The sequence below is a fragment of the Lepidochelys kempii genome, chromosome 9 (assembly GCF_965140265.1).
Source record: "Lepidochelys kempii isolate rLepKem1 chromosome 9, rLepKem1.hap2, whole genome shotgun sequence".
NCBI lineage: Eukaryota > Metazoa > Chordata > Testudines > Cheloniidae > Lepidochelys > Lepidochelys kempii.
Genome location: NC_133264.1, coordinates 50,205,381 through 50,231,130, shown reverse-complemented (window position 1 = coordinate 50,231,130; position 25,750 = coordinate 50,205,381). Strand labels below are relative to the sequence as shown.

The 25,750-nt window shown below is 51.4% G+C and overlaps 1 protein-coding gene across 4 annotated transcripts in view; it reads left to right on the top strand.

Annotated features, from left to right (window-relative positions):
* The window catches only part of DGKG (diacylglycerol kinase gamma), a 142,036-nt gene that overhangs the window by 28,526 nt on the left and 87,760 nt on the right, over positions 1-25,750 (top strand). For 3 of the 4 annotated variants that reach the window (XM_073360314.1, XM_073360312.1, XM_073360313.1), the window contains 8 exons: positions 4,365-4,385; positions 6,505-6,670; positions 8,403-8,465; positions 10,269-10,526; positions 11,633-11,803; positions 21,868-21,917; positions 23,338-23,412; positions 24,462-24,581. In XM_073360314.1, the coding sequence (XP_073216415.1) occupies positions 4,365-4,385; positions 6,505-6,670; positions 8,403-8,465; positions 10,269-10,526; positions 11,633-11,803; positions 21,868-21,917; positions 23,338-23,412; positions 24,462-24,581 (924 nt within the window). The other variant, XM_073360316.1, reaches the window with a different exon arrangement.

The following is a 25,750-nucleotide window of genomic DNA, read 5'->3' as shown; positions in this document are numbered from 1 at the left end:
AGCTCAGTCACATGGACAGAGAAAACCGTACACAGGGTTTATTAAAGTCCTGTTGATTCAACATATCTGCATTCAGCTTCACTCTTTGCAAATGAAACACTCCCACCCCTGTTTTCTCCCTATATGTCTGTGCTCCCCCTAATGAAACCTGTCTCCGTTCCCCCTCAGACTCTCCAACCCCCACTCTTTAGCCATGAACAATGCTGTGAAAATGGACTCTCCTAATGGACTAGGTCTGGGAAGAGTCTGTCCTTTGTAACATGTCTCCTGGGATGGCTGGGTTTTGTAGACGATGCTTTTTGAAAGGCTCGGATGAGAGCCAATAGAACAGAGCCTTTAGCAGATGTTGTAACTGTAAAGAGCTCAGGGATGTTTGATTAGAATCATTTGAAGCAAGGTGATTAAGAACAGGCAGTGGGTTGTCCTCAGCTAGGAGAGGCAATGAAAGTGGCAGAACTATTCAAGAACGCAACAGGATCCAGAGCCAAAGAACACAAACTGACTTTAGACAAGGAGCCAGCACAGAGGGAACTTCTTGTCTCTGAAGGTAATTACCATATGGAACAGAGCAACAAAAGGCATCACTAGGAGCTACGCTTGTGAGCCTATTAAAGAGTGGCGGACAGGCACTTAGGAGAAAACAAGCCATTGTACAAATGATGTGTGGTGGGTGGACCTCAGTGAGTTCTAACTGCTTCCTGCCTAGGGCGCCTTTGGCTGTTCCTCTCCTATGATGTGTCTTTCACAGTGAGTCTATCCCTCTTACACAGAGAGGATCGCGTAGGTGTAATGCATTCTGGGGAAAGTAGTGTATTGACTAATTACATTTAAAATGTCTTCAAAGCACAGATCAGCTGTGGGAGAGGGGCAGTTGACCCAAGATAAACATTTCCTCCACCATCTGGTTTGTAATTTAGTAAACAAAGTGCTGCTTGTCACACACCTTTCCTGCCATTCTTGAGGGAGCTGTCCTGGGACCCACATCAAACCCCTTCCTCCCACCCATGCTGGGACCTTCAGGGTAAAGCTTAGTGGTTTTGCTCACTCCCATAGCATCTTCAGAGATATCCTGGCAGACTTGCTCCTCCCACTCCTCTCAGTGGCCCCCATGTGGTCCAACTACTCTGGCTGTTTCAAAATAGAATTGCCCTTTGACGCTTGTGGCCCAGAGACGACAGGGACATATGGGCTGGGCTTTAGAGATGGAGACCTAGTGAGTTGTCTAGTCTGCTCCTGAGCAAATACAGGATTGTGTTCTACAGAACGCTCCCTAGTACTCAATTCAGCCCACTTTTAAAATGCTCAGGCGATGGGATTTCTACTACTTCCCCATGGAAGTTAGACACTGGCAAGTGTACAGTGGGGAAGAACCCTTCACTGGATGAATCATTCCTGGTTAGACCCCCCTCAAGTTCATTTCTTCTCCACTACTGGTATTTTTACCCTTCCACGGCCTATTAACCCCTCTCCCGTCAGCTATCACTTAGCCATGCGATCTACTTTGGATTCACTTCTCGAATCTTTCCACATAAATCAGTCCCTCCAGCACCCTAAGGACTTTGTTGCGCTTCTCTGAACTCCATCGAATTTGTCAGTATCTGTCTGACCCTGAGGTCTCCAGGACTGCAGCATGCCAGATGAAGGGGCAACAGAGCTGCCTGAGAAGGTCCTTCACCTCCCTGCTCTGTGAATGGAGCCCATCACTGGCCTTTTATGCAACTCCATACAGTTGGGAACTTCTGTCTAATTTGCTGCCCACTATCACTGCCAGCATTTACTACTGAACTTGCTCTTACTTTCTGCACATGGATGCTGGCCTCGTTATTTCCCACGTGTTGCACTTTATTATTTTATGTTTTTCTTGCCAATATTTCTAGTTATTTCTCTGCCTCTCTGGTCTTCCCACTTCAGGGGATAGATGAACATTAATTAAAACTGGATGGAACATTGACCCTTTCAGCATGCTTCTAGATCCCTCCCTCTCCTGATTGCTGCAGCTCATTGCTATTTGTCATTCATGACACTCAAAGCGGGTCCTCAGAGGGACCACAGGAATCCATAGTATCATGGTGGGGGATAATCTCGGGAGAGGCAGAGCTAGTCAGTCAGCTGCTCCAAGGCAGGCTAGTTGCCCAAGCTTGGTGTTTTCTTTTTGAGTTGAGGTTTATGTAAATCCTGCGTCCTTTCCCTATATCCTGGGGACATTAAGGTCCTTGAATAAAGCCTTGTAGAAACCTGGTTTAGCAAACCACTTCGTTATTGGACCAGCTACCCCATTCCACCAGCTTCCCCTGCTTACTTGTAATTACCAGCTAACCTAGTCAGTCCACTGATTCTTTGCATCTGCCAAGGTATTGGCACCCAGCTTAAACTATCTGCCACTTTTCTGCCCAAAAACCTGGTTTAGACCTTACCTATAAAAGTATGAACAATAGCATCGGGGAGACAAGGAACCAAGTAATTTGCACCCTCCGCTCTGGTGACTCACACTTTGTGCTCCTAGGTAGTTACAACAATGCCTCCAGAATCCCATTGGCATTGTTTCTATGTGTGTTGCTGTAAAATGTTGTTTGAGCAATAGAAGGTAACCGCATGTGCACTTCTGGGTGATAATAGCGTGCTGCTGGTAATGGAATAATATAGCCAAGGGACTTCACTCACCTTAGCAGTACAATCGGTGACTGCACTGATTCATGTTTTATTGCAACTAGGGATGGGAAACTTATTTACAAAGAAGAAAACTCCCCCGCGGAGGGCCAGATCAGCAGCTGATGTGAACTGGTGTAGGTCTAGTGACTGCAGTGCAGATTTGTCAAGTGACATCAGCTGAGGAGCCAGATATGAAGGTCCATTTGCTGCCCCGGATAGATGATTGCTCAGCGCCATTCGGCTGCTGTGGCGATGGGAGGTATAAATACCAAGATGAACATAAAGCTCCATTTGCGTTCACAATTTTAAGATCATTTTGTGACATTCTCATTAGCTGACCTGCAATTCCATCAAGACAGACAAGAGTTCTGGGTGTGCCAACAGTGGCATAAGCCAATGAGAAATACATCCCCATATGCCAGGTCCGAGAGGCCAGGGTGAAAGGATGGCCACCCTTCGATTGGGCAAACATGTCCTCTTCCTTAGTACACCCCTTAAGGCAGCAGTTCTTGGCTTTCTGTTATAACTTGGGGTCACCATATGGAAAAGTTCCAGGACCATCACCCATCTAGCCATGAAGGAAAGAAAGGTGGTCTCGACCCCATCGGAGGCCACAAGTTCCAAGCTGAGAACCCCTGACTCAAGGCAAGCCTTGCTGTCCCCATGGTGGATCAAGAATGGTGGTGTCCAGCTCTGTGGTCATCTTTGCTTTCTGGACCCTTCTGTCTAGCTGGCAGATGTTTTCCCTTTCCCTCCCTCCCTCTTCCAAGCTGTTGTTACCCCAGCCCATCACTGCTTCGGCTCATCCACCCACCATGCCAGCCGACTGTTTTCTCATCTGTCCACTTCGTCTTCTGACTTCTCCTCATGGCTCCCTGCTCCTCTCATTACCGCTGCTTTCCCCCTTGCTCCTTCCCCTCTGCCCTTCCTCCCTTCATTCTGTCTCTCCCCTTCACCTTCTGACATTCTACCCCATCCTGCAGTCACCACCTGCAATTATCCCTGGTGCTTGGCCTGTAGCCTCACTACTGAGTGCTGGGCCTGGCACTCTCTTCCACATCTGGGTGTTGGGCAGGTCAATGCCTGCTATGCCCAAAACTACTCCAAAGTTCTGCAGGAGCGAGGCAGCTGCCAACACATGACTGGGAGCTCCAGCCTGCTAGGCCGTTCCACCCCACCACACTGAGGCAGTGTAGTGTAAAGCACAGGGTTGGGGTAGGGGTTCCTTGGGAATAGCAGCAGAACCACCAACTGGTTACTTTTGTAGTTTAACTCTTTAAAGGCCTCTCTTTCCCACTTCCCAGCATCACCAACCTCAAACAGTCACAAAGCGTAAGCCAGATCCCGGAAAATCATGAGATTAGCTTAAGAGTCATGCGATTTTTAAAACGAACATTGGATTCTTTTTATTTTCCTCCCAGCTTTCGCGCTTTTAGGGCACACTCGGGTCATATGTTCAAGCTTTTCTCTGCAGTGGTGAGGACTGGAAACTTCCCTTGCTTATAAATGAAAGCTAAGATTCTCCTGCAGTCTCTTGACTCCGGCAGGTGGGGCTTTCAGAAAAACCCCACATAGCCTGAGACTTGCAAAGTAAGGTGGCAACGCTGTTCCCTGCACAGCATGTCTCTGGGCGTACGCTAGCACTGCCAGGGATCCTGCCCTCCTGCCGCTCGCTAAACTCTCCTCTCTGTTTTCTCTGCTCTCATCTGCTGCAGAAGCAAGATACCCTGAACCAAGTAAGAGACCTGCCTTCTCCCCGTGGTGGGTGGCTGTGGTTAGGCTATTAGCTTCGGCTTTGCATGCTGGCTTCCGCACACTCAGCTAGGAGTCCCAACAGGGTAGCCATCACCCAGCTGCGCACCTGTGGCCAGCAGGTCCCCACTAGTTTTCCCCTTTAGCGATGGGAGGTGGCGAGGGGTGCACCTGACAGGTATCTCTCCCACTGCCAGAAGACCTCTGCAACGACGACAGACAGCTGCGGCCTTTCCCAGGAGGGAAGTTTGATATTTCCCTGCCAGGCCAGAGATGGGTCTGGGTACCCCTCCACACTACCCAGCGTGGGTATAGTCCCATCTTGATGGGCCAGGGAATCCCATCATATAGCTCTGTCCATAGTGTTCTGCAGAGCCAACATTAGCCCTTGCGCCACAGTGTCAAGTGATATCGTGGATGTGCCGAAATCACTGAATATTGGACAAGCCCCTTAACTTTCCAAAACTATCCATGGAAATGGCTGTGATTGCACGTCACTCTGGCAGAAGCTATCGGCTCTGCCGCCCAAGTGCACAGAGGTGTCCAGGCCTCAGTGCCACAGGCACATTGCTGTGAAATGTTAGGCTGAAGGTCTGTGTGGGTAATGAATGCCTGTGTAGCTCAATTCAGAACGCTCAGTTCGAGCAGTGCTGGGGCTGAGATGTGCCATGCACAGAGGCAGGGGACTTGAGGGTTTGATTTAAAAAGCGAAGTGGCGTGGCCTGCAGTCGGGGGATGGTCGCCGCAGGTGGACTGAGCTAGCTGAGAGCAGTAAAGTTGCAGCAGCATGGACCCCAGACTCTGACCAGCCTGTGCTGCAGTGCGGTCACTGCTCTCGGGACGCGAGCTAGCTCCATCAAAGCTCACTGCCCTCTCCCCGCATGCTGCACTAAGACCCCATGGAGACATGCTGGATGGGGACCCACCACACCTCTCCCCACGTAGCCTCTCCAAGAGCTCTCCTGGGGGCTGAGAACAGGGGGGAGAAACGTCAGCTCCTGCAGTAGATTTTGTGGGAAGTAGTAAGTGCCCTGCCCCTCCGTAGAGCCCTGTTCAGCTCAGTGCTGTGTGCAATGGCAGCGCGGGAGAATGGCACCACGACAGGCAGAGTCCGCATGGACAAGAGCAGGGCATGGCTCCCCTTGGCATCTCCATCCGTGCCATCAGCTCTCCACTGGCACCGCCAGCGCGGGTACCAGTCAGATCCAGCCATGCTGCGGGCAGGTGATGGGCTCGTGTCCACCAGGAGCTGAGAGGAAGGGGGCAGTTAGCATTCACTCCCTTTCACTGGTGTCAGCATCCAGCCCCAAGAGGGCTTGTGAGAAGAGGGAGCCTGGCAGCTTCCCAACATATGCTCACATTTCTCCAGTGCAGCTAATGAAAGGGAAGTCTCCTGGGCTTGGTGACCTGCTTCCTGCTGTGGCCAAGGAGCTATGCAACACCTCCTCTCTGGGCCGGTAGAGAGCAGGGATCATCTCCCAGTGCCCCAGCATGGAAAGGGCAGCCGGGAATACGTCTGCATGGTCAGGAGGAGGGAGCTCAGGCAGAGTTGCGCTAGCTGGGAGGGAAGGGAAGGGTGGCATGAAGCCATTTCCCCTTTCCAGTCCCTGTAGTGTAGCCTAGCAGAGAGGCTCCTGGCTGGCTGGCATGTGAGCTGTCGTGCCCATGGAGGGCCTGGCCTCAGTGCTTTCAGGGCAGGAGTCTGGGTGTGGAGGAGTTAAAGCAGTCACACCTGATGGCAGGTTAAATTCTGGCAGGGGTTGGGGGAAGTACCTCCCACAAACCAAGCTCCATCCACAAGACCCCGCTCACAATCCTGTAGATGTTCAAAATGGGATTGTGCATGTTCCAGCAGGCTTGTGGGGCATGGCTTCCCCAAGGGCTCCCCAAGCAGCTCCCAGTTTCCTACGCCTCTGGTGCAGACACTGGCAATGGCTGGAAAACCCTTCTGCCCTTTCCCGTCAGCATCTCAGAAAGAGCCCTGCCTGGCACATACTGTGGGAAGCAAACCGTCCTGTGGAAACCATGGTTTGGAGCAGAGCGCAGGCAGCTCTATGGGTGGGCAGGGCATTTCTAACAGCATCCTGTGTTTCCCCTCCGTAGCCCATTGACTACGAGGGGTTTCGGCTCTTCATGAAGACATACCTGGAGGTGGATATTCCTGAGGAGCTTTGCCAGCACCTCTTCATGTCCTTCAAACGCAAGATCTGCCAGTATTCCCCGGAGTCTCGGCAACAAGGTTCCAGCATCTCACAGCTCAACATCCTGGGTAAGCAACATCTGGCCTGCTCCTGCTCTCCTGTCTGCTCTGCACGCCAGCAGCCGACATGGGGCACGGGCAACTCATGACATGGTGTTAGGTTAGAGATGGAAGTCAACATCCTTTACTGGGTGGCATCCACTGGCCTGTGATAGCGGGGCTCAGAGTAGATGATCTAATGGTCCCTCTAGCCTTACACTCTAGGAATCTTGTGTATTGGAAGCATCAGGGTATCTGTTCTTCACAGCAGTTCTTTTTCACCCCTCTTTAATACTTCAGTAACATACCCAAATGGCTGCCCTTACGTGGCCACGTGCATCACAGGCTGCTGGGAAGAGGTTCACTCCCAGTGGCTGGAAGGGACCCACAAGTTGCTTAGGTCTCCAGTTTGCCTGACTGTAAATAGTTAGAATCTGCTGAAGAAGAGCCAGTTCCAATGACCTCCCGCCCCGCGAACAGAACTGTGCAGCTGGCACACCTATGGTCTGGGCAGCCTCAGTGTGTCTCTGTACTGCGCCCACAGCCAGCGTGCCGCGGCCCTCCTGCCTACACTGAGGTTCCGCATTGCTGTAGTATGTAAGCAGCTTCCGCGTACAGTGGAGGGGCAAAGCGAGAGCCTTGGTGAGCATCGTGGAGTCTCTGGTTCTCCTCCTTTTTCAGGGTATGGAAAGCTCTTTCCCTTGGGTATGGTTGGGTGTGCTGATGTTGTGAATGTCAGACTGTTGACAGTGGAAAGGCTTCCTCAGAGAAGAGAGTGTTGCAGTGTTTCCTAAAGATCGTCAGACTCTGGCCTGGCCTGGCCTCCCCTCCTCTGGGAGATTGTTCTGTAGCCAGGTCCCTGTGGCAAAGAATGCTTTATCCCTAGCTCTTGTGCACTTCTCCCTGAGCTTTGGGACTGTGTTGTCCCAGAAGAGTGCAGCTGTGGTGGTGGTCTATACGTGAAAACATGGTCTCTGCTGTAGCTGGCACCTGATCTAGGATGAGGACCAGGCAGTGGGAGCAGAGTGGAGGGACTGGAGCACAGGATTTAAGTGCTCACAGTGGCCTCCATCATGGGGAGGCCGGGCCAAGGTATGTCAGCTGGAGCTGCAGCATTGTTTCCCCATTCAGCCTCAGAGACATGGACAGTGACTGCAGACACCATATGCCCCAGTAACCAGCATTCATCCCACAGATTAAGATAGTGTGGCCCTCTCAGGACTGGGGTAGGTGGGTGCAGCATTTGCCATTGTGCAGCCCAGGGTAGTGGCTCTGGGTGCCAGTATGTGCCGTGTATCCACACCTGCCCAGTGGGATTGGCTAGTGCAATGTGATATTAACAAGGGGAAGTACCTCGCTCCCAGAAGTGGGTAGTGCCCCCTAGGGCTCCGGAGGAGATAGGCAGGCAGAGGGAATGCAGCATGGTCCTATCACAGCTCCTCAGGTGGGAACATCTGACTCCCAGTGCCAAATTATTATGCTAATTTTATGTCTGTAAAGTTAATATCTACCGTAATTAATAGAGTATCCTCCACCCAACACCAGTGTGCGCATGTGGCTCTGAAGGAATACGCAGATCCGTGATGAGGTGGCCATGGTCGAAGTATTTGTCACTAAATGCTTTGCTTCCTTGACTTTTTCCCCAGGAAGGGGAGGTTGGATAAAAGATGGGGGTGTGGACTACTGCACTATTTCTCATAGAGCTCCAATGAATTCAGATACATTCAGTGTATTTATTCTTTTGCTTCTCTTACATGCTCAGAGCCAAAATCTATTGATGCGGGCATCTCCATCCAGACTGAAGTGGCCTGTGCCCCCGTCACAGGTACCCACTGTGTTTGTGACTCATGGCATGATATATGGAATCTCAGCCCAACTAAAATGGGAGGGAAAGCAATCAACTGACAGATACAAACCAACAAGTTTCCACCCAGCCCGAGTTCCAGCTTTGTCTCCCTTGTTCACCAAGGACCGACACCTGGCCATCCCCCCTCCGCCCCCCCGTGCCAGTGGCTGGCCTGGAAGGGTTGGCATCCAGGGTTTTGTATGTCTGTGTTGGTATGTAGTGCAGGGAAATGGATTACTCAAGTCAGTTGAGTGCAGAAGAAGAAGGTGAGTGTTATTTTTTAACCTGGCCAGGTCCTTTCGCAACTGCAGTCAGCACAACAAAGGGTGCTGATCTGTTTCAAGTGCCCACTAGGCAGCAACAGGTCTGGAATGGATTGTTAAATCTCATATGCAGGGAGCTCCATAGAGATGGGGGCCTGGAGCGCCAAGAAACACCTGCAGGTGGGGCCCAGAGGTCCAAGGAATCCTCTGACCTGTGCTGGGACTAATGTGAAAAGCTGGTTTAGAAAGGAGATGGAATTTCATCACCCCAGTGACTCCTTCTGGCCAATTAATAGCACATCAGAGAGAACCCAGCTCAAAGGCCGGGGAAAGCAGCGGCAGTGTGGACACTTTTATGTGTGGAATCAGGGCCCAGTTGGCAAGGCCAGGCTGAATATCCCCCAGGCAGTGATTCCCAGGTGTCTAACCAGCTAGAACCAACTGTCTAGGTTCCAGCTACCTAGGGACACGAGAATCTGTCTGTAGGTTTAAGTGTCCTCTAGAGTGTAAGGGAGCATTATTTCCCTGGTGGTGGTTGTAGGGGTCTATGGGATAGCATGGGGGATGGCATTCTCTGTTATTTAGCCCCCTGGATTTTCCTGTTACAGTCTGTAGGACTTTTCCATGGTGGCCTTTCATCGCCAGCCTAGCTGCTTCTCATGTTCTCTGTGCACAGCTCCCCCTCCCATAGTGCCTATTCTCTGCTCCCCCAGCAGCACAGAGCCCCATCGGTCTTGCCCCTTTCCCTCCCCGAAGAACCCTCAGGTAAGTGGAGAGAGAGGCGGAACGGGGACGCCTCAGGAGACCAGCCTGGAAAACTCAGGCTGGGAAGCTGGTGGATCAGCCAGCGTCCCGGAAGCATGTGGTGGGCAGCTGCTCAGAGCTGCTCTGCGCCCAGCTCTGCTCCGGCTCCTGGAGTCAGGGGTATGTGTGAGAGGGGCAGCGCAGAGAGCCAGGGGCATGCCCTGGAGAGAGGAGCCTGCCCTTGGTGGCCAGAAAGGGATCAGCAAACTGAGGGATGTGAGGCAGCCCTCATCAGTGGGAGCCCCAGGGCGAAGGCCAGAGCAGCGGGAGGTGAGGGGGAGGGGAGATTCCCAGGGGTTGTTTTTCAGATCACCCAGGGAGATTCCATGGAACCTCTAGAACTGTCTGTCCCTCGGTCAAGTGGGATGACCCCTGGGGAGGGGGCAGAGCTCCAGATCCCTCACAAATGGAGGGAGTGAAGAGTCCAGATGCTGCTACCCTTGGGAGATCCCAGGGGATGAACCACAGCCCTGTTTGCGATTTCACACTGGCCTGGGGACTGGCTAATGACTCCAGGGCAAGTGTGTGTGCTACACAGCCTAGGTGTGTTGCCCCAGGAGTGGCTTCCCCAGATGGGTTCTCCAAACCTGGTGCTGTCCAAGCCCCAGCAGGACTCTGGGCTCCTTTGGTTCAGCCCGGAGCCACCTTTAGGGACAGTCGGGTGGGTTTGGGGCATTGATGTCATACTTTCCACGTTCCTGTGTTTGCCTTTCAGGGATCAATGGGAAAACTCTCTTAAGTGCCCTGGGAAGACACACTCCTGACTCCAGGAGCTCCCCCTCTAGCCTGGCAGACCAGCAGTCCGCTTCTCTGACCCCTGCACTTCTAGCCAACACCAGTGCCCTTGGGAACGCCTCTCCCAACTGGTCCAGGTCCTCTTCTCAGAAATCCACTGCCGGCACCCCCTCTGCTCACAACTCATCAGGCTCCTCGAAGATTTCCGCTGGGGCTGTGCTCAGCCCTCAGTCCCCAGGTGAGCTTTGCTGCAGGCCTCTGGCTCAGCCTGCAGGCTCCTTGGCTTTGCCTGGCCTCTCATAGGGATAAGCTGACAAAAGCCAGAGCTTTCTTCCCTCATCTTCCTGCCTAGAGAGGAAATGCAGATAATGGGACCAATCTGGCCACAAAGCCAGCTCTGTGCTTCCAGCAGAGCTCAGGGTCTGTACCAGTTCTCTCGGCTGCTGGGAGAAATGGGGACATTGACTCTGGGACTCTTAATTTGTGGGAGAGTGTCTCAGAATCAAACCATTGCACAGGGGAGCGATGGATGTTTGGAAGCTGGGTTCTGTGAGGCAATAGATCTCTCCTGGGGATGTTCTCTGGGTGGGGATTTGATCCTCTGAATGCTGAGCCAAGTGAGTTATGGATGATGCGCAGTCTGTCTGATCCCAGCAGGAGCAGCAGTTCTATAGCAGCGGGGCCAGTGCATCTTAGCACCTTTGCTTGTGACTTGAGCCATAAGTCTCCAAGCCCACGGAGACGCCATCCGTCAATGTCTTAATTACATAGCAGCAGTGGTCACAGAGGCCGACGGGGTGGTAAAAAAACTCTGTCCTGAGTTCCACAAGGAAGAGGAGGGCAGGAAATATCCCCAGCTCCAACAATCTGTGCAGGGCCAGGCCCTGCTGGGCTGCATGTTGAGAGTGTCCGATCTGAGCCCTGGCAAGCCAATGAGCTGCCTCTCTCCCTTTTATTTTAATTTCCTCCATTAACTCTGGAGTGTGGTGCAGAGAAGAGCATGTGGTTCAGGGACCAGCATGTCCTGTACAGCCCAGCCCTTGGCCTCTGTGAAGCCTGCCAGAAGGTCGGTCTTTCATCCACGGGTCATCGATCCTCTAGTAGCTGAGAGTCATGCCAGCCAACAGCTGTCTGATGGTCTCTGTGAAATGAATTGGCATCGTGGAAGCACAAAAATACCACAAGATGGGATGTTTTTATACATTCTGTTCATATTCTCTCAGTCCTACCCATGGAACTGAGCACAAAACGCCTTGGCGAGGGGTCAGGTCATGTGGGAAAGACCGGGAAGGGTGGAGTTGGCATTTTTGGGGTGGCCTTGCATTTTCTCCTCTCCTCCCACAGGCTCACGAAGCCTGGAGAAGAGGTTACCGTTCAGTCTGCGCAAGACCCACAACTCCCTGAAAGCGGCCAATCAGCACCTGCCAGCCCTCGTGTCTCAGGTAGCCTACCTGAAGGACATCGTCTGCTACCTGTCGCTGCTGGAAAGGGGCCGGGCTGAGGACAAGCTGGAGTGTAAGTGCTGGTGGACACGGAGAACATGTGAGCCCAAAGTACCAGAGACGTGGCTCCGGGAGACTTGTTTAAAGGTGGGGCTGGGTGGGGAGAGCTGGGAGGACTGATTCAGAAAGGCTGTTCTGTATGGGTCACTGGGAGAAGGGAGAAAAGACTGTGAGGGCGGGGAGAGTCTTGTGTTCCCAGCTGGCCCACCCACTTAGTGTGACCCTAGCAAAGTACCTGACTTTGCTGTAACCTGGACTAAGGCAAAATGCATCTGAGATGAGCTTTTCTGGAGCAATAGCAATATTTAAAAGAGAAAACAGCGGAAACTTCAGTGTTTGCCATAGTTCTCCTGTCACTCGTATGTCTGTTTCTGTCAATGATGCAATCAGTGTAGTTGTAGCCATGTCAGTCCCAGGATGTTAGAGAGACAAGGTGGGGAAGGTCATATCTGTGATTGGGCCAACATCTGCTGGTGAGAGAAATGAGCTCGCTAGCTTACAGAGACTCCTGTCCCCAGTGAAGCACTGTGTTGTGATGGACTTATTAGAGTGGTTGCACACCACTGCCCTGTACTGGATGGAATCAGGATTGCATTACTGTCACAGGCTAACGGCTGAATCAGGCCTTGTCTACATGGGAAAATTTTACCAGTTATACTCGCATAGTTATAACCCACCATGTGGACACTCCTATTCCAATAGAAACGTGGCTTCATTTGGTTTAGCTTAAGCCTCCTTCCCAAGAGACACAAGCTAAACTAAGATAGACTAAAGCCTCTCTTATACCAGTATGAGCATATCCACATAGGCAGTTATAACTTAATGGGTTCAAATTCACACCCTAATTTGTGATGATAAACCTGTCCATGCAGACAAGGCCTTGGTTTCCCTCAAGAGGCGGGGGTCTGTGTTGTTTACAGCTGGAGAATCTGAGTTGCTATGTTGTCCCAAGAGGCCATGGTGTGTGTGGGCCAGTGACAAGGATGACGGTCGATGTGATCTCAGATGTTTGACTCCATGAAAGGAAAACTCCAGATTATGACAGTAAAGAGCAAATGGCTTTGCTGATTTCAGGGAAGTGCTTCAGTCCAGAATACTCTCTCATTTTTAGTTTTTTTAAAGGCAGTTTGGGTTTGACTTGCATATGAAGAGCAAGGCCCTATGACAGTCCCTGATTAATGGTGTGTCTTTGATTTCTGCCCCCCTTTGCTTCCCAGCTCTTTCAGACCAGTATTCTAATCCTCCAGAGCATCACTGCTCCCATGCCTCACCTCCCCACCAGAGTGGGTGAAATTTTTCCAATTTTGATGAAATTTTAAAAAGCAGCAAACTCCTCCACCCATGCCCCTGTTCTTCATCCCACTGCACTCAGCCCTCAAAGCCACCTCTCTTCTGGGGAAACAGTCTGACCTGGGACCTCTATTCTGAAGAGGCAGCAAATGGAGACAGAGATAAGAGGCACACCATTCTCCAAGGGACAGTGCAGGTTCAAATCTGCAGATATCTGCTTCATATTCACAGATGCAGACATCTGTGGACCATGTCTGCAGATTGCGGATCAGATTTGGATATAAATGTTTTATCTGTGCAGGGCTCTAGTTTTCTGTCTCCATTTAAATCTTGGGCTTTGCCTGGCAATGAAAGAAAGAAATGCTGGATTAGCTAGACATATCCATGTTTCCCCAGTTTGTTTTTTAGCAGCTGGGACTTCACCAATGGCAGTGCTAAATGGAACTGGTTGGGACTTTTCCTTCAGAATAATTTTGTGATTGAAAATACAGTTTCAATCCAATTGAAACTATTTCAGTTTGTTAAACTGACCTGAAATTAAATGTTTTGGGTTAGTTCAGCATTGACTATGGTGGCTCAATGCTTTGTAGGAGTTGTAGTTCATGGCTGGGCTCCTTCACTGGACTACATCTCCCATGATGCACTGTAATCTCTCATCTGACTGAGCTGCATGGTCCATGATGAAAGTCCCATGTCTACAGGTGCATCATGGGAGATGTACTCCAACTAGGGAGTCCAGCCCATAAGGGAGAATGGGGGCAAGAGGCACCTGAACTACAATTCCCATAAGGCATTGTGGCAGTCTGGGCAGACACAGTTTGATACCAAACTGACTTGAAATGATGCCAGTTTCAAATTTTTGAATTTTTTTGGAATTTACACTCTGCACGGCAGCTCTCAGGTCCTCAAACCCATTGGGCCCAACAGCCAAAGTGCCTTAAATGTTCACCTTTGAGTCATGGTACACCAGGCACCAGTGGCATAGCTAGGAATGGAAATTTGAGTGGGCCCTGACTTTTGGGTGAGTGGGCAATGACAGACAGTGCTAACTCAGCTTATCCTCTGACACCGTGCCCACTCCCTAGCCCAGGTGCCCCCCGCCAGACACAGGGCTGACCCTGCCAAGCTGGGCACGTGCATGGGACGGCTCAGAAAATGGCAAGGCAGAGCTTCCAGAGCGTAGGTTTCTGAAGGGCGGACGCCTAGCTCCGTCCTGGATTTCAGGTGCCCGAGTGACGCCTCCAGACTGCTATGGCAACATTACAGCCCTGCTCAGATTTAGGTGGGCCTGGATGGTAAGTGGGTGGGCCATGCCCCACCCAGATCCACCCATGTCTACGCCCCTGCCTGGCACATTGCCAGGTGCTGAATGAGAGGAAGGATTGGGGCAGGGCAGTGATCGCAGTGGTCTCTCTCAGACACTTCTGCTGAAGCTATTCCCCTTTGTATAAAATACTTGAGTAGTCGTTGGGCCAGAGAGGAGATCAGAGTGGGTAGGGCACTGCCTGGGCTGGGGGGATTGGCACCTGGCCCTCCCACATCCTGGGTGAGTGGCCTAACCACAGAACTAAAGATTACAGGGGAGGCAAGGGGGCTTCCTCCTCCTCTGGCTGTTTTGTGAATGGTGCCCAAGTCCCCTTGCATTGGTGCTGGAACTAGGGGTGCGGCCGCACCCTTGGTTTGAAGTGGTTTCCATCATTTGCAGGGTTTACAGTTTGGTTCAACAGCTTTCAGCACTCCCACGGTACACAACCCCCCTGTCCTCTTGTGAATCGAGCTTGGGGAAAAAATTGACTGAAACTATTCTGCAAATTTGTGTCAAAATCATGAATGCTTTTGGGCCACCTGAAGCTGCATTTTTCAGCTGATTTTCTGGAAAGCGTCAGCTGGGAGCTCTCTGGGGCAAGGAGGGTTCTGGGTTTCCTCGTCTGTCCAATGACTCGCCCAATGCCGCTCTGGTCCCTGGGCACTGCCACAATATCAGTCATAGCCGTGGGAAAGCCAAACCTCTGGGAGCTCTTTGTTAAACAACATTCATCTTTAATTCCATATACGGTGGCCTCTTCCCTGGCCTGTGCCGTCAATCCAAGTGCTGCTAACCAGCGACGCCCAAAGCTGCTGCTGCCTATAGTAGAGGGAAAGGCTCAGGCTCCTGAAAGTGGTCAGGCTGTGCTTTCTCACACATGTTAACTGGGTTGTGCTGAATTCTAATGGGAACAAGCCCTTGGCTGCTCCGTCCCCCACTATTCCTGGGCACGTGATGCTGAGGGAGGCCGTGTGGGGAGCCTGGGCAGCGCCTGTGTGTGTTCTCTCCTGCCCAGAGGAGCTGGGGTAAGGTCATCCACTCTGCTGTATGAAACGCAGCAGTGCTGCCAGGCTGCATGCTCATAGTCGCTGTGTTTCCCATCGCATCCCCTCCACCCATGCAGGGAATCGCCACATGCTGCTTCTCGCTTCCCAGCAGCCCTTGTATCTTCACCCCTAACGCTGGCTTCTCTCCCTTCTGCACCCGTCCTTCTCATTCTCTTCAGGGCTGCCCTTCGCCCAGCTGTGCATAAGCCCCAGAATATCTCTGTGACTTCCACGTGGTTTACTCTTCCGCAGTGAACGACAACTGGCTTTGGTTTTAAATGGCCAGTTGCTTTGAACAGACTTGAGCACAAACACCGGCCAGTGACTAGCACGGGCCACGTCTTCTGGTTTCGCAAAGGAGCCATTTAATTTTTTTAATGAGTAAATGTTAAAAATAGCCTTAGGAAAATCCATCTCCAGTTTAAAGAAGGGCCATTTTCAAATTACAGGTTCTCCAGATTTTAAAGCCAGTTAGCTAGTTGTTAGTGTAACCTGGCTCTATTGCGGTGAGGCTCTGGTTAGTAAGGCTGTGAGGTGCTAAAAATGTTCACAGCAGACAGAGGAAGAGCTAGGATTAAAACTCCCGGGCTCCCAGCTTGTAACACAGGGTAGCTTCTCCTAGACTAGAGGGTGTATTTATCCAGCTCTCTCCCTCAGAGATGTACATGACATTCTGTCTGCTATGTGGAAAAGCATGTCCCATCGAAAATCTTGAGCTTTTGAAAAATAATTGGACAAAAAGACAAAATTTCACAATTTGTCATGAAACAAATTTCTGGTCAACAGCACCCTTTTGTTTTGAGAAATTTGAAACATTCCTTTCAAGTTTAACCATTTGTAATTTGTTTGCTTTTTAAATATAAAATACATTTCAAAACAAAAAGTCATTTTGAAGTGAAAAATCAAAACTTTTTATACCAAAAATGTCAGCGTGGGAAGTTTTGACATTTTTGAAATGGTTTTAATCCAGTTGTTTTCTGTATGAACTCATGGAAATTATTCCGGTTAGTTGAAATGGTGTTTTCTGATGGGAAACTGCTTTGACAAAAAAATGTCAACCTACCGTAAATACGATCCACATAACGAACGCCAGGCAATGCTAGAAAGTGTCATTTTTCCTTGGGCCTCTCTGTCACTTTTCCAAAGCTGGAGACGTTTTGAAAAGTCACAAAGGAAAGAGTGAATAAATAACCCACTAGCAACATTTATTCTGTCGTCTCCAGGGTAAAAAAAGAGGGAGAAAAAGGAAAGCACCAAATTCCAAAATGTGGACTATGTTTTGATTGTAAAACCAAATGGAAGTGGAAATTTCTGATCAAAGTGAACTGAAACAACAATTGCATTTGTTTTTAAAAACATTCCCTCAGAAAAAAAGCCAAATGAAAAAATTACATTCAGGATTTTTCTTGGGGAAAAAACATGGGGAAAGCTCGACTGCTCAAATATGCACACGCACACTCCTGCTACGTCTCACTCCTGGTATTTATTGATTTTATCCATTTTGATTTAAAATAGTGGAAAAGGCTGTAGGTGCCCTCGCTCATTGTTAATAAAACAGGACATACTATATGAGTTGGCTTTTCACGTTGCACAGCGGAGACGGGCAGCACATCCGGTATGGAGAGGATGGGAAGAAATACATTGGATTGGTAAGATTTTCCTGTGTCAGAGTTGATATTTTACAGCAGCGGTTTGCTCATCACTGGGACCTCGCCCACGGATCTTGGAGTGCTCAACCTACTCTTTAAGCCTCACAACTGCCCTGCACGGTGGGGATGGACATGCTTATGGGGAACCCAAAGACATGGGCCAGATTGTGGTACCCACCCTGACTCCCACTGAATGGGACCTCCCACCAGGTTCCAATGAAACCTAGCCTTTGGCGACTCGTCAAAGGTCACCCAGGGAGCGTGTGGTAGAGCAGAGAGCAGGAATCGTGTCTTCTTGCTCCCTTGTGCTTCCCTCCTGTACGCCAACGGGCCTGGAGCTTGGTATGGAATTCCAAGCCCCAAATGTTCTATCTAAACATCCAGTGGAGGTGGTTACGTGACAGCCTCTCACATCTCTTCCCAAACCCCAGCCCTTGCAAGCAAGGAAATGACCAATGAAGGCCATCCTCAGCCTTCCACTGCCCATATAATAAACAGCCTCACCCTTATCAGGTGGAAAGAAGTGCCTGTTTCACCCAAGGAGTACTTGTGGCACCATAGAGACTAACAAATTTATTTGAGCATAAGCTTTCGTGAGCTACAGTTGCATCCGATGAAGTGAGCTGTAGCTCATGAAAGCTTATGCTCAAATTTGTTAGTTTCTAAGGTGCCACAAGTCCTCCTTTACTTTTGCGGATACAGACCAGCACGGCTGCTACTGTGAAACCTTATTTCACCCAGTTCACAGTGTCCTCTGGCATGAGTCAGGCGTGACTCAGAGCACTGCAGCTCTGCTGAACACTGGCCTCTCTCGACGCTAGGGACTCGGGCACAGATTTTTAAAGGGATTTAGGCAGGGCTGTGCTTAGTACTCAATGCCTAGTGGATTTAGGAGCCTAAGTCTCATTTTCAAAAGGAGTTTAGGCAATTAGGGTGTGTCTACACAGCAAAGAAAACCCCGCGGCTGGCCCATGCCAGCCAACTGGGGCTCGTGGGGTCGGGCTGCGAGGCTGTTTCATTGCTGTGTAGATTGAAAGGCTTGGGCTGGAGCCCAGACTCTGGGAATCTCCCAACCTGCAAGGTCCTAGGGCCAGTGGCGCAGCCAGGTGGAGAAAACAGGGGGAGCAGAGATTAAAAAAAGGCGCCACCTCCTGGTATTCACCCGGCGGCGCTCCGGGTCTTCAGCAGCACTTCGGCGTCGTGTCCTTCACTCGCTCCGGTCTTCCGGAGCGCCGCCGGGTGAGTACCAGTGGGTGGTGCTTTTTAAAACTCCGCTCCCCCCCGACCCGCCGCCAAAGACCCGGAGCGCCGCTGGGTGAGTAAACATTTAAAAGGCGCCAAGTAATTAAAAAGGCGCCACTTCTGCTCGGAGGGGGAGCGGCCGCTGCCCCGCTCCCCCCCAGCTATGCCACTGCCTCGGGCCCAGGCCCCAGCCCGAGTCTGGAAGTCTATGCAGCTAGAGATGACCCGCGCCTGCCCACAGTGGGGGATAGAGTGAGGGCAGCCAGCTTCAGCAGTGTTACTGAGCATGCTCAGTCCGTGTGAGCATGCTCAGTACAAGCCAAGGAGCAAATCGGGCGGGGGGAGGTGACATGACCCCCCATTGGGTGTCCAGTTGCTGAGTAGACATGCCCGTAGGAGCCTCAGCCCCATTGACCGTCAGTGGAATTTTGGCTCCTCTATGCCTAAATCCTTTTGGCAAATGAGACAGGCATTGCAATGCTGAGTGCAGCAACACCTAAATAGCTTTAAAACCTGGCCTTGGGCTGAAAACGTCCAGCACTGGCTAATACTGAGTCAGCCTCGTCGGGAGCCCTAGGTCAGCAGTACAATGACCAGATGTCCCGATTTTATAGGGACAGTCCTGATATTTGGGGCTTTTTCTCATATAGGCTCCTATTACCTCTCACCCTCTGTCCCGATTTTTCACTCTTGCTATCTGGTCACCCTAGTTAGCAGGGCCACATTTTTAACACCATCTTACAGAACCTCACCCAGAGCAGGTTGAAATGACCCAGTGCCAACTACACTGGGGCCGCTGGCAACTTGTCTACACTAGGGCTCCTAGCATGACTGCCGACAGTGGCACAAACACCAAGGGGAAATTCTGAGAATGTGCCCCTAGCAGACAGGCCCCGTGGGGAGCCAGAGTGCACAGCAGGGGATACTGGGAGCTAGCGACTGTCTTTTTCAGATGGTTCCCAGAACAGCACAAGACTTATTTATAGATTCTGTTTGTGAGCGGCAATAAGACAAGAAAGGCCATGCATTGCTGGGCAATAATTACTCATCTCTTCTGCTGTTCTCATTAAAATTGCTTGGCCTTCTGCCTGAGGCTTGCTTTAGTCATTCACTTCTGCTGTGCGCCGTTGCTTCTTGCTTCTTAGCCGACACAAAGATCGGCGGCAGAAGGAAGATGAGCGAAGAGTAGGTCATTATGCCGAGGGATGGATGCTGCTGCCAGCCTGTGTCTATCTGAGGATCACGCACATCAAACCATTGCAAGGGGAAGAGGTCCTTGTCATATTAGCGGGCAATGCAATTGCACAAGGCCAGTGCTTAATTTGTATTGACAGAGGTGCCGGGGCTCAAGCAATTAAATGCTGGGGCTCAAGCAATTTTTTACATGCATAACTGATGCAGCAAGCCCAGAGGTACCCGGAGTATGAACTGCCATGTGAGCCCCAGCAAGCCCTGGCACAAATTAAGCATTGCATGAGGCTGCCCCCTAGCTTCTGTGGCCTGCGTTGTCTTTTGTTTTTATGATTTTTCTAAAGGGGCAATGTGTTTGTTTTGGAGGAGGAGATGATGCTCACTGTGGCGGGGGGGATTTTTTGGTGGGTGGTTTATGAATCTATCTTGAAAGCGTCTTAAAATATGTTTTATTGTGGCACAATTTCTAGTGGCCCTACATAAACAGCGGACTAGAGGTGTTGGCCCTAAAGCGTGTTTATTGGAGCAATTCCGTCTCTGCCACATTCATTGCTCTCAGACTGGATTTGCACATTACTGTAAAGCTGGAAAAAAGACAAAATGTAGCCAAAGACAATGGGGACCCACAGCTAACTAGATACACAATGGCTGCAGCTCTTGAGAGCAGTTCTAACAGCGAGGCGATTTGAAAAAATGAGCAGGATCGTTTCCCAAACACTGTTCATGACACCCACTGAAATGCCCATTCACACTACATAATGCCTCTCTTCATAATATGACCATCCCTTTTCTGTCTTATGGACTCTGATCAGCAGTGAAACAGTTAACAGTGTTGCTATTTAAGGTGTCATCATTAGACTCCAGGGTCAACATCTCTTTAAATGCATGGGGCAATTCAGACATCTCACAGCTATTGTCTCAGGCTGTCTGCAGATGCAGGCAGATATCGCCATACTGGTCTAAGTGGAGTTTGTATTTGGAAGGCTGTCTCTAACCAAAAGTGCTGGAGACTTCTTTTTTTTTTTAAATAAAACCTTAAATGCTGGAGCACACGCCACAGGCACTAGGGGAAAGTCCCAGCACAGTGAGAGACTGTGAGGTGGCCCAGTCCAATCCTGGAGCACAAGTGTCAAGCTGTTAAGCCTTAAGCAGTTCAGGAGAGTTTATATTCTAGGATTAAAACAAACACTTCTCCAGGTGCCAAGAATTTACTGGCTTCCAGCTGGCAAAGTCAGGTAGGAGAATTTCAATATCACCTTCAAAACCTCCTTTTTCTGAGGCTCAGAAACAATTACATGTTTGTCCTTCAGGGCTGCCCCATGCCTGCGGTGTGCTGAGAATGCCTGTGGCCTGTGTTCTTGCTTCTCCTGCCACACCCAGGAGGAAGTGAGCTACTCCCGCACTGTTGCCTGGCACTGTCCATCCGTAGAGCTCTAGATGCTTTGCAAAGGAGCTCATTTCCCAGATGGGGAAACTGAGGCACAGAGAGGGGACGACACTTACCTAAGGTCACTCAGCAGGCCAGTGACTGAGTCAGGATCCAAGTTTCCTGCATCCTAGCCAAAGGCTCTGTCCACTAGGCTGCATTGTCGTCTAGCAAATGCCTTGCTCCTTTGGAGTAATGTTGACCCTGTACTGGTTTGATGGCATTACTGCAGTAGCACCACTTCTGCCCTGTAGAGCACATGCTCTGAAAGCAGACACCGAGGGCAGGGAAAGAGCTGGGATCGGCACCCACCTAGCTGCTCATGCTAACAGGCTGTCTGCTGGGGTCTCTCTGCCAGTCCCTGGTTTGCTAGCTCTGCTCCCTGGTGGTTCTGGCAGCTGCCACTGAATTGAGCGTTTTCAGTCCTTGGCTTGAAGTCACTTGCTACTACAACTGCACGGTCTCGCTTACCCTTATGGTGTGGGGAGCACCTGGGTCGGGGGAGCCTTCCTCTGCGGGGGGATGTCTGAGTTTGAGGCAGACGATGTTCCTATACCCACTGCCACTCCGGGGTTGGGGGCAGAGTGCTGAGGGGAACGAGGGGCGATGGGGACAGTGGGCCTGGTTCTCCGCTGCATCATTCCACCTTAATCCATGGAGATCCGGCATTGCACCAACATGGCCCTTGAGGCTCTCAGCCTGTGTACGTGTCTGGGGATTGGTGGTGTCCAACTGGCTGTGCTCGACTGAGGAGAGAGGAACAGCTGGCTACACCATAGTCCCACCTCTGAGAGGGTCTGGGCTGGAGGCTGCAGGTTCAGTGGCTGCATGCTTTCCAGCCGTGAGAGCCTACAGACAAAGAGGCAGCCCCAGGAGCTCGCCCCGCTCTCCACTCTCCATAACGTCTCATGTCTGTGTCTCTTGCAGTTATGTTTCGTCTCTATGACACCGATGGCAATGGCGTCCTGGACAGCTCGGTAAGCCCTAGCCTGCGGAGCTCTCCTCACGCAGGGAGACACCTCCATGTAGCCGCACAAGCTGGCTGATCCTGGGGATTGGCAGCTGGGTATGTGAGGGCAATACGGAGGCCCTTGGAGGGACACGGGAAAAAAACAGCCCTGTCCTCCCAACCGTTTCTTTATGGAATATGTGTTGTCTCCCAGAGAGACCGCTAGTTCTTCGGGCCGGCCAACAGTGTGCTGCAGCGGAGTGCCTCTGATGCACTGCCTTAGGTCTCCGCTGGCCATTTGGCCTGGGGCTGCAGGTGTGTCACTTCCTTCTGGCCAGGCGGCCCCTTCTCGGGAGTCACCGTGCAAAGAAGCTACCCAGATGCAAGTGCAGTCAGTGCCTCTCCCTTAAACAATCATCTGCTTCTCACTCAGCCATCTTGTTTCTAGGTGGAAGAGAAGGGCATGATTTCCTCAGGGTCAGTGCCCCACCACAAAGCAAAAGCCACCGTCATAGCCATACCCCCATTCTGGGCAGACCCTCCCCTGCCTTCAGTTCCGGGCTTCACACTCTCTGGTTGTTGCAGATTCCTGATGAGGCCCCCTACACTAATTTTGGGAGACTCCCTCCTATCTTTCTTCCTCCAGCCCCCTCTCCCCCCCACCCCCGGGTTTCTCTGTCTTGTCCATTTGGGGCAGATTCTGACAAGCTTAGTCACCTTGACTGGCACCTGACTCCATGAATAACCCTGCTGAGATAGAGGGTGCTAGAAAGTGGGATTCCCATTGCCTGGGGAACTCCCTGAGAAAACAAAAAAGTAGGTCTGAAACCAAATGGAAAATAAAATCTCTGCATGTCCCACAGAATGGGAACCCCAACATTTCATGTGGAAAAAGTCTAAGTAGCATTTCCTTTGGGGCTTTTCACAATGTTTGTCTAGTTCCCCCAGCTGCCCAGAGCCCCAGCAGCCTGCCAGCAGGGAGCTGGGGAGCCTGAGAGCCAGGCATCTCGGGAGCTGGGTCTCCCAAGGCTTGTGGGCTGACAAGGAGCTGGGGATCCTACCAGCCCCCAGGGATATGTGTCTACACCATGTTTTAACACCGGCGGATTTAACAGTGCCATGTGGACGTACCCAGGCAGGCTGCTAAGGAGCAGGTGGGTGAGCTGGCAGGAATCCCAGCCGTTGGAATCTCGATTCCAACTAAACGCTCTTTTCTGATGGAAAATTTCCCACCCACTCTCCATTGAAACCAATGGGACTGGCAGGGGTGTAAGGTGGGGCCCTGCATGGATGAGGGCTTGCCTCTCTGTGTGTCTGCAGGCAGCTTCTAGCCCAGCGGGGCTCTGATCCACATACCTTATCTCCTGCCTTCTCAAGTCAGTGCAAGCTGCAGGCCCAGGGGCAGCACTGATTTTTTCTCTTTGGTTCCTCCTTTTGTCTGAGCTCAGGAGCTGGATCGGATCATCAATCAAATGGTGCACGTGGCAGAATACTTGGAGTGGGACTCCACGGAGCTCAAGCCGGTAAGTGACAGAGGAGCCTCTGACTCTGCTGGGCAGGGGGCGGTGGTCAGGATAGACTGAGTGGGGAAGGCCGTGGTGAATTCCATGTGAATGAGCTGCTGGTGCTACCTGGAGAGCTCGGAAAAACACCCCTTCCGAAAGTGTGATTCCCCAGAGATATCCCTGTGTGGAGGGGCTGGGCTCCCCCTCCTGGGCTTCTAAACAGGGTCTTTGCTGTCCAGGAGCCTTCTGCTTGCTCCTGACAATTAACTGTGGTGGAGATGGTAGAGATGTCAAGGATGGAGACCAGAGGTGAGAAATAGGCAGGACTAGATTAGTACCTAAGGGACAAAGATCGTGTCTTCACGCGTCTGTTCTTAATCATCTGAGGCTGTTCAGATAAGTGGTGCTTGGAGAGACCTGATGGACTAGTTAGGAGGGCATGCCAGTGTAAGAGGTGGGAGAGAGCATAGAGAGGGCTGCACTATGAGGGGTAGATAGGGCTGGTGGAAATGTTCTGGGCTTTGGGGTTTGTGCTGGCCTCTTGGAACAGCATAGGCCTCTGCCTCAGGTCACTGATCTGGTACTTAAAATATGGGAATGCACTGGCCATTTTGCAAGGGGCGTGCGATAAGCGGGATCACTGGCCATTGGGAAAGGTGCGTGCGATGAGTGGGATCGCTGGCCATTGGGAAAGGTGCGTGCAATGAGCGGGATCGCTGGCCATTGGGAAAGGTGCGTGCAATGAGCGGGATCACTGGCCATTGGGAAAGGTGCGTGCAATGAGCTGGATCACTGGCCATTGTGTAAGGTGTGTGCAATAAGCAGGATCACTGGCCATTGGGAAACATGCATGCGATGAGCGGGATTACTAGCCATTGTACAAGGTATGTGCGATGAGTGGGATCACTGGCCATTGAGTAAGGTGTGTGCAATGAGCGGGATCACTGACCATTGGGAAAGGTACGTGCGATGAGCGGGATCACTAGCTATTGTGCAAGGTGCGTGCGATGAGTGGGATCACTACCTTCAGGAACATGGTGACTCCCATGGACTCTTGTTTCCTCTAGATTTTGAAGGAGATGATGGAGGAAATAGACTATGATCATGATGGCACCGTGACGCTGGAAGAGTGGATCCGGGGCGGCATGACCACCATCCCCTTGCTAGTCTTGCTGGGGATGGAGACGGTGAGTACCCAGGGCTGGGCCTAGATGGGACAGGCCCTACAGGGCTTGTCTCCAGAGATGTACAACCCAGGGTTCAGGTGTAACTCAATTGCCAGGCACTTGGCTGGAGGAACTGGGGCATGGCAGAGGGGCAGGGGAACACTTCCTTCCCGCAACAACTCTGCCCAGAGAATAGGAAATGAACACAGGGACGGACTCATTTGGCATGTACTTTGTGGCAGCATCCCAGGTGTGAGTTCACCTCTAAGATGACTGCACTGGGCCAGTGTCCCAGCAAGGGCCCGGGAAGATCTCCACTTGCATATCACCCCAGGGCTATTATTCTGCACCTACCCCCTCTGCTCTGCATGTGCAGCGTTCGACCGATCCCCCTTGATACAGACACCTTCATGCTCGGGTGTCGCCCGGGAGCGGCGGGAAAACCACCCTGCTTTCTGACTGGGGCAGGCTGGTCCGATTACTGCCTGTGATTTGTAATGGCAATGTTGACGGGGGTTAGATAATGAATGGTCACAGAAGTGCTAGGCAGAAAGATTAGATGCTGGGGACAGCTGGTGGAACATTCAGAGGGCAATTTAGGGCCACAGGAGGGCACCAGAGCCTCACAAACTGAACGCTCCCAACCATGTCTTCTCACCCTCCTTCCAGCCATGCTGTGGGGAGTGCATGCACTGCACAGAGCGAGCCCCTTGACAGGAATCAGGCTGCTCGGTGACTAGATAGAAAGTGAACGGGGCCTTCCTTAAAGACCAAACTGTCCTTTCAAATGGCTTCAGAGTGCGGGAGGGACAGGCTGGAATGGCGGCGGGGAGGGGGCACTGCAGGCCAGCTCCTCAGCTGGCGTCACTCAGCCCAGCTCCATGCTGCCTTGCCTTAGCTGCAGAGCTAGCCCGGAAGAGGGGTCTTGAAAATCAGCAAATACAAAATCTTTTTAAAGTCCCAATTCACAGGCAGCACGTGGGCATGGGGCAAAACGGCAGCTCGGATACATTTTAAAGGGCCAGAGTTACAGCAGGGACGAATATGGCCCGAAACTTTTCCAGACAGTCTCTTTTCACCTCCTTGCCAAGGCCTGAGTTCAGGATCTGAGGCTTCTCTGTGTTCTGTGGTCTAGTCTGATAGCACCCAGTGCAGGGTGGGCCATGCTGCTCCAAATACCAGTGGCATCA